The sequence below is a fragment of the Asterias amurensis genome, chromosome 4 (assembly GCF_032118995.1).
Source record: "Asterias amurensis chromosome 4, ASM3211899v1".
NCBI classification, from domain to species: Eukaryota; Metazoa; Echinodermata; class Asteroidea; order Forcipulatida; family Asteriidae; genus Asterias; species Asterias amurensis.
This window is the reverse complement of record NC_092651.1, coordinates 27,784,571-27,793,649: the sequence shown is the minus strand read 5'-3', so window position 1 is coordinate 27,793,649 and position 9,079 is coordinate 27,784,571. Positions and strand designations below refer to the sequence as shown.

General features: G+C 40.1%; 1 protein-coding gene across 1 annotated transcript; it reads left to right on the top strand.

Moving 5' to 3' along the window:
• Window positions 1–8,928, top strand: LOC139936239 (heparan sulfate glucosamine 3-O-sulfotransferase 1-like). Its single transcript, XM_071931022.1, has 4 exons — window positions 1–435; window positions 4,284–4,404; window positions 5,115–5,404; window positions 6,760–8,928. Exons 1-4 carry the CDS (start codon window positions 28–30, stop codon window positions 7,237–7,239), a joined length of 1,299 nt encoding a protein of 432 aa, XP_071787123.1. The 5' UTR covers window positions 1–27; the 3' UTR covers window positions 7,240–8,928.
• Window positions 8,929–9,079: the final 151 nt, after the last annotated feature.

Genomic DNA, 9,079 nt, shown 5'->3' with positions numbered 1-9,079 from the left:
CGAACTCCCCTCTCGTAAGCGGGGAAGATGACACGTAATTTACTCCTCTGCTCACTATTTGTCTTTCCAAAGAAGAGACGTTGTTGCCTTCTGTTCACTTCTCTGTTTGGATTCCTTTTTGGATTATATGTTTCTTCGGTACGGCCGGTGTTTCGTGAAGGGAATTCGTTTAGGATGATGCCCACGGAATTTCCTTCCACGAAGAACACTTTGAGGCACACGGATCTTTACAGAAATGGCAATGGTCACGAACCGGCTGTCACTAAACGGGTTGGTGTCAAGAAGAAAAGACAATCTGGACGTATAATGTCGAATAATACCAAGGTTTTGCGAGGTATTGTCAATAGACTTGTGTATCCAAACACTGCAAATCGACAAATTCGCCGATCTCTTCTGAACCATCTTGAGAATTGCTTTAGGAACTCAACTGTAAAGGTAACTGTTATCTAATAATTTTCGTTCTTTCAATTGTTAGTATCTGTATCTGTATCTGTTTAGTTGAGCCGGCAAAGAAATGTCTAAAGACACATCACACCAGCCCTGTACATTGTGTGGATGGGATGGCTTAATTTTTGAAGCGCATAGTGAGAGTGTCTTTGAAGATTGAGTTGCTGGAAATCACACTACAGGATTCCAGTCCTTGATGGTGGCTAGAAAAAAACTGCTGCCGTAGATTTTGGTTGAATGACGAATTTAATGGAATTGGAGATTGTGTTTTCTGGAGGGTCGAGTGGAATGCTGTGCAAAGCCTTGAAGAGGGATTTCAACTAAATTATTGACAAGCTTAAAGAACATGGATAGTCTTCTAATTTTCCTTCTAATATCTAGTGGTTTCCAGCCAAGTTCTTCTAGTATACTGGTGACTGAACCTGGCGTTCTACTGTAATTATTTGTGGTGAAGCGAGCTGCATGTTTTGAATTCTTTCACAGGGCTTGGCAGTTCTTTCCCAGGGCTTGGCAGTTCTTTTTACTATGTGGGTCCCAGGCTGCTGTGGCATACTCGGTATCATTCTCATTTTAACGAACCCTTTCGTTATCTTTGGCCGCGTCGCTTTTCGTAAGTTGACACATCTAGTCTCTTATCATAGGCAACTGTTTACCAGGGGTCGCCCAAAAAATATAGTGTTTTAGTAAAAACAAAATATCCCATCTTTAAAACTACCGGCTGTTTAATGGCTTGGCCTCTTAACTGGTTGAAGGTGACTGCACTGACCGACAACGACACGGGCAAGACCACCAGACCCCAAATCGACATCAATTTATTCTAAGGCATCACATTACTGAAATATTTGGGTCAATCTCAAATCCGCACCCATGAAGCTTTGGAATAAAAGGCTTTCGAAACAAAGTCATTGTGACAGATTAACAGCTGACGATTTAAATCTGCGAAAGAATAACTGATGGTTCTCTAGCATAGATCTAGTAGACCAGAAAGCTAAAAACACAAGGTATAGGCTTATTATCGGGGAAGGCGTGGTTTGGGTCTCAACTGAATACGGCACTCACTGAGTTCCCGCGCACCACGTCATCCTTCAAACCTATCGTGCCCAAAAGGCGGCAAATAAACTACAACACCATCTTACGTTCATTTCTATTTCTATGGGGTTTGTTGTATCGAATAAAAAAAGGGAATCCTTAAAAAGGAATATTTTTTAAAGAGCATACACAATATTGCCAACCGGCGCACTTAGCCAGGGCGATGTCCTGCCATTATAACTAACCACAAATTGGTCTGGCCGCCACATGAACCGCAATAAGTGGCTGAATAATCATGTTGTTGTGAATTCCAAGAAGAAACGTGTGATTCTTGGGGTATATATATGAATGTGGAACAATGGAGGTTGTGAATTCCAAGAAGAAACGTGTGATTCTTGCCTGATAGTTCTTGTCTCATTTGCCCAAAATTGGGTTCCGAATAATTTTTTGTTCGATATATGGATCGAATGAGCGTAGAACTATAATGATGATGTTCCAGTGATGTCCTTCGGGCCCCGAATCTTAACAGATTTTCCCGTATAAAGCGTTCCTATTTTAGTGTACGAGTGAATTTTATGTTGACCTTCCCCAGACGCCTAAATTGATTCAGAACTTCTCAAAAGATTACCAATAAGGACCTCTTGACTCATAACAAACTCTAGCTATATTTCAACCTGCTATTTGCACTGAGCATGAGGTCTAAATTAATCCCTGCCCTTTTTCGACTAAGGTTCTTTTTACAAGTTTTTTGGCTTCGGAAAAAAACTGTGTTTCGTCTGTGAAACCACAAGCTAGCCATGACCGCAAGTGCTGTGATGCAGCTTGCCAAGCTAGCACTGAAGTACACTAAGTCACTTGTTTCAATGGCTTCTTAAAGGCACCATCCCATCGCGTGTTCCAAAGTTACTTTTACGTGACCTTTGACCCGCTAAAGAAGTTTCAGGGAAACGGATTGAAGATAGCATCTTTCTGTAAACCACAACGTTTTCTGTAAATCAGATTAAAGGTCACGACTTTTATGGATTGTTGAAATGGTCCATGCTTCGGGGTTGTTGACCTTCAACCTGGAGCATTTTGAGGGCACATCCAGCCATCTAAAAATAATTATTGCACAATATTTTTCTAAAAGGTATTTTTTTTAAAATGAAGTCTGCCAGTTCAGGCCTTATAGGTATTTCTATTGTTGATGCGCCTTATAGCTCAAAAGCTGAACGGCTGACCCACCAGAACATTTTATGTGACTTTTTGTCAAAAGGCTAGCTGAGACCTTTTGAGTAAATGTAATATTTAGCATTGATTGCTAAGGCATGGGTAGCTTAATAGCTTCAAAAGAAAAGTACTGTTGGTTTACTGCCCTCTTTCTAGTTGTATCAGTATATGCCTATAGTATGTCTATTAAAGCCAGTGGACACTATTTGTAACTACTCAAAATAATTATTGGCATAAAACCTTTTTTTGGTGACGAGTAATGGGGAGAGGTTGATGGTATAAAACATTGTGAGAAATGGCTCCCTCTGAAGTGCCATAGTTTTCGAGAAAGAAGTTACTTTTCACGAATTTGATTTCGAGACCTCAGATTTAGAACTTGAGGTCTCGAAATCAACCATCTAAACGCTCACAACTTCGTGTGACAAGGGTTATTTTTCTTTCATTATTATCTCGCAAGTTCGATGACCGATTGAGCTCAAATTTTCACAGGTTTGTTATTTTATGCATATGTTGAGATACACCAACTGTGAAGGCTAGTCTTTGACAATTACCAATAGTGTCCACTGCCTTTAACTATAGCAATGTTGGCTATGTTGTATACGTACCTGTATATACTGTGGATAAAAAATTATGTCTGGTACATCCTTCTTCAACATTTTTTTTTTAAGGAAAAACTGAAGTGTAAATGACTGGAGGAACTAATAGTTTTAAAGTCAAAGATCAAACTGTTTTGTCATTAACCTGATTTGTAGATATTTAGACAGCTGTTGCTGTACCAATGCTAAGACTAGGCAATCTCGACCTCCCTGTGCGCTTATGTGCTTATCTTAGACATTTGGTAAAGCAGTTTTCTCACTTGGTGTATCCCAACATATTATGCATAAAATAACAAACCTGTGAAAACTTGAACTACATTGGTCGAATTTGCCGGGGGAAAATGTGAGAAAACACCACACTTGTAGCACAGAATTGCGTGCTTTCAGATGCAAGAGCCAATGCTTTATGCCTAAAGCCTTTTTCAGATTCAAATATTTGGGTGAAAACATAACCTGATATTTATTACTTCAAAAAGGGGGTCATTTCTAACAATGATTTCCAATATTAACAATTCTTTAGTGCTTCACAGAACAACAAACCTGTGAAAATTTGAACTGAATTGGTCGTCTAAGTTGCAAGATAATAATGGAAGAAAAAATACCCTTGTCACACGAAGTTGTATGCTTTCAGATGATTTCGAGACCTCAAAATCAAATTCTAAGGTCTCGAAATCGAATTCAAATATCGTAGCGAGAAATCACTTCTTTCTCGAAAACGACGTTACTTCAGGGAGCCGTTTCTCACAATGTTTTATACTATCAACCTCTCCCCATTACTCGTTACCAAGTAGTTTTTTGTGCAGTCTTTTTTTGTTGAGGGTCAGATTATGAAGTAGCAGGTCAGATCTTGCAGCCGTTTGCGGGCGCTATGGGGGAAAACTTCATAGATGGGAAGTCAGTGAAGTTGCCCTGCACTTTCTACAAGAGACCAGACAAAGTGTCAAGACGAATATGCCTACTGTGGTATTCACCGTTATCATGTTTCTGTTTGTGTACTTTCAGTTCAACGCTACGCAACTCGCCATCAGTGAACTAACTAGATTAAGAATTACTGAATACTTAACGCAAAGAGGTTACAGACAAAGGTTACCTGACGTCATCAACATTGGGGTCAAGAAGTCAGGTAAGATAGCCATCTCCTTAAAAACTATTCTGAAATGACCTTATGGCTATAAATGCTGACAAGGAATAAATATCCAATCTTAATTAAGCTGATTGGCTGTACTAAAGAAAGTGGCGTGAGACTGTTGAGAAGTGGACCTATTTTTTCCCCTGTCATTTACGAGCTGACTGACTGATGGAAGTGTCGTGGCCGAACGGCCAAGCCCACTGGACTCAAACTCTGGTGTTTCTGATCAGCAGAGTGTGGGTTCGAATCACAGCCGTGTCACTTGTGTCCTTAAGCAAAAAACTTAACCATTACTTCGTCCTTCGGATGGGACGTAAAGCCGTTGGTCCCATGTGTTGTGTAACGCATGTAAAAGAACCGAGTGCACTTATCGAAAAGAGAAGGGAATCGCCCGGTGTTCCTGGCAGGTGCTACATAAATGGGTATCGGAATTTACAACTTCAATAACCTATCTTTCTGAAAGTTTGTATATATTCAGCGCCTCGAGTACGTTGTTTGGTAGATACGTGCGCTATATAAAATTTCGATATTATTGATTGATTGATTGATTCATTGATTTAAATGGTTTATTGATAAAAAACGTAATTGCAGCCAGAGGCCGAAGTAAGATTTTTTTTACAGATAAGAATAAAATAAATGTCGCCAAGTCTTCTTTTATTTTATTTTGTGTATTTTATTTACTTAATAATCGTATATGAATACAGGCACCACCTTACTGAGTTGGTTCATGGCGCATCACCCAGGAATAGCACACGCCCAGGACGTCGAGACACACTTCTTTGACAGATACTTCCAACTTGGTTTACAATACTACAAGAGTCGGATGACGTTTGCATCCGATGATCAGCTATCCTTCGAGAAAACTCCGCGTTATTTCGTCAATCCGGAAACTCCGAGATTGATGCGGGAGTTGCTCCCACGTCACGTCAGGTTCATCATTAATGTTCGAGATCCTATAGAGAGAGCTATCTCGGACTTCGGTCATATCTCAGAGGTATCTCATTATGATTCACATCATCGATATTAAAGTTTATCGGACTTCGGTCATATCTCAGAGGTATCTCATTATGATCCGCATCATCGATATTAAAGTTTATAAGTTTAAGCCTTAAACATCATGAAGGCAAAATATGTGATTGCCCTCATGCCCCTGGTCATTGCCCTCATGCCCCTGGTCATTGCCCTCATGCCCCTGGTCATTGCCTTCATGCCCCTGGTCATTGCCTTCATGCCCCTGGTCATTGCCTCCATGCCCCTGGTCATTGCCCTCATGCCCGTGGTCATTGCCCTCATGCCCCTGGTCATTGCCCTCATGCCCCTGGTCATTGCCTCCATGCCCCTGGTCATTGCCCTCATGCCCCTGGTCATTGCCCTCATGCCCCTGGTCGTTGCCCTCATGCCCCTGGTCATTGCCCTCATGCCCCCTGGTCATTGCCTTCGTGCCCCTGGTCATTGCCTTCATGCCCCCTGGATCATTGCCCTTATGCCCCCTGGATCATTGCCTTCGTGCTCTTGAAATGCTCCGGTTTCCGCACAGGGTGCCCTTTACCGAGGAGGACGTGCTTTGGTGCCATTGCTTTCAAAAACGAAGCATAATTGGCTGCAGGCATATATTATGAAAAGTTGTGATCTGTAGAACTTGAGGTGTGCATGGAACGTGAGGGGCAAGTCACAAAGAATCGACGGTACATGAAAATTGACGTCAGTATTACTGAAATAGGGCAGTTCGCTTAAAGACCTGCTTGAACGAAAATGTCAAGTCGTGAACTTTGCTGAATTCCACTTAAAATGTTTTCGATGAATAAGGAAATCGAGTCATATGATTATAAATAGGTTTCAATTGTGTAAAAAAACAACCATTTTGTATGCCCTTGTCCAGAGCTTTTCTGCGAGATTTGCGAAAAGCCCCGTTACGTAATCACTCTCAAAACGTCATAAGTAGATAAAGCCGCTTTGTTGCAGCGTGGATGTATAACAAAGCAAACTCCCACAAATGACGTCAGCGGCATTGTCCTTTGATGCCCGCTCTCAACGGCAGAAGTGTTTTTAGTTTTTCAAAAAACCTTTAGGTAGGGGCCTGATTTTTTAGTCGATAATTACGAAAAGTTCAGAAGTGTACAATTATCAAAATTACATTAAAATGGTGAACAAGTGCATTATAAACAAGTAAAAATACAATTTCTGTTGAAAACATTCCGCTCAGGTAGCTGAAAGATCATAATCACAACATGGGACAAAATCCCGAACTTTCAAGAAATACGCCAATATTGCAGTCTATAACAGCCACCATACGTTACACTTGTTTACTCGTACTTAATGATGTTATTCACTCTACTTTAATAATTACAGGTAAATCTTTGCAATGGTGGTAAGATTAACGCTAGTCTCACGAAGAACCGAACATCAATCACCGAGGGGCTCCGATTCACATCTGAAGTCATCAGTCCGTTAAACGGATCAGTCTTCAAGAACCACACCGTTATAGACACCAGCATCTACGCTAAGCACATGGAACGCTGGCTTCAATACTTCCCACTTGCTAAGTTTCACTTCGTGGACCACGCCCAACTCAGGATTAATCCAAGCTCGGAGATGAATAAAATCGAAAGATTCCTTAATCTGACAACATTCTATAATCCTGAGATGTTTAATGGAACTGCTAAGAATATCATGTCATGTACGAAGGGTCATTGTATGGCACATACACGATTTTATGTCATCCCTAAAGCAAAGCCTGATGAAAGGACAATTAGCAAATTAAAACTATTTTTTGAACCGCACAATCAGTATTTTTCAACACTAATTGGGAGGGAATTTTCATGGTCATAACAGACACCGACTTGCTGAGTCTTTCTTGCTCATATTGGTAAACGCAATCCAAAATCTACTTGTTAACAATCTGAAGACACTGATCGAAACGTCGGGTGTAAACATCACGTGATCATTCCACGATCCACCGAGAGATTCCTTGATGCTATAACATGAATTTCAAGAGTTGAAACAAACGGTTCTTTTCAGAACCAACCCACCCCAACTCATGGAGAGATAAAACATGGTGTTCCGGCAAACCTTTCCATACATATGGATTTCATCAGATTGTCTTTCGCCCACGGAGCAATTATTTCCAATCCAGCCTAGGGTTTTAGATGATAAATCACACAAGTGCATAAGTTTTACAATATCTTGCAATGATTTTCCAAACAATTAATAGTGAATTAGTTTGTAAAAGATGTAGGCTACTGCAATATTGGTAGGAAACCCACTGTATGCTACGAGAAGTGAACATAAGCTTCTCTGGACCACTTTGACATTTTACTTCGAGTAAACAGAAACTAAGTAAATTTTATGCAACGAGCTATTTTTTACTTGTCGGTAGGTCTATAGTTTTACATATTTCATGGTTTACAACCCATGATGATGTTTATGATGCTTAAACTTTCGTGGTATGATTTATTGGCTTATACAAGGTTTACAATGTTGATTGTATGTTCATGGTTTACAAGAAATTATTTTAAAACAGTAAACCAAACAACTAAATTTAACAACACTTTCTAAGGTGTATATGTAATTTTTTATAAACCATGGTAAGAGCGTGTCAACCTTAATTGAGAAACGGCGCCCATAATGCTGCCCAAACTCATGACCCTTATTATTTATGGCTTGTAGTAACCCAAAAGGAACGCCAAGGTCGTGGGTAAGCTCACATGAGCGACCAAGACCAGCTGTCAATGATTGTGTGAAACCTGATATGGGTCGAAACACTTATATCATAAAAATCAAATCATAATCGGTGGGCGTGGACTCGGCATTTAGGAATCGTTATGTAAACGTTGTTCGTGTACTACATCGTGCACAGTACTCGTGGGTAGGTTCACTACGAATACTTAGACTTCTGGACAAGTCGTTAATTGTTGGCTTCGGTAAGGGAAGAGTCGTGGACGGGTTGCGTTATGATTAATCAAGGTTTCCTTGGTCTCGCGAGATCACTGCTCTCATCGCAATACTGCCGCATAGGCCTTCACGAGGATACCGCAAGTATCGCGGAGAGCGTCGGACTTACATCATCGAGTTGAACTGGGGGGAATACCCGAAATATTCAACGTCCTGTTTTACAAAACATTATAGGCGCGTTTTCACCTTGTTGCGTAATCTAGTGTAAATTATGTCATTGTCAGTTGTTATTCTGTCAATTTATTGTTCTTCAAATAAAACGTATTTAATTGAGAAAGCAATGATTAGCCTATTATTTTGTGTACAATATTTGGTTTGCGTTAACAATAATTATGTATATATTTACTTGCATCTACCGCGGAGTAAATTTGTTTCGGCATTCGGGAGACTTCTCAACCCTGAACAGAATAATTATTAGACTCCGTAACAACTCTGGTCCAATAAATAATCTTGAGAAGGCAAAGAAGTAAAATAGATGTCTCCAAGTTTCGAAGTCTGCGACTTCAAGGAAAACAAACTTATAAATATACTAACACTGCTACATTAAATTTAGCCGAAAAGTAATTAGTTCTTGCTGTGTATTTTGACCTTCAAAATAAAGTTAAAAACGTTTTTTTTTCCGTTGTTTGTTTGCTTTATTACGAATGTTTCTGTTCGTTGTTCAAAAGGGTCGCTTTTTAATTCGTCGTACAAACGTCCAATCAGTTTTTGAATGTTG

Bases quoted from the DNA above. Each gene is read 5' to 3' on its own strand.
- LOC139936239 (XM_071931022.1), top strand. From the start codon at position 28: ATGACACGTAATTTACTCCTCTGCTCACTATTTGTCTTTCCAAAGAAG. The intron at 436-4,283 runs GTAACTGTTATC...GTGTACTTTCAG, and splicing joins TTAGGAACTCAACTGTAAAG to TTCAACGCTACGCAACTCGC. The intron at 4,405-5,114 runs GTAAGATAGCCA...ATATGAATACAG, and splicing joins CATTGGGGTCAAGAAGTCAG to GCACCACCTTACTGAGTTGG.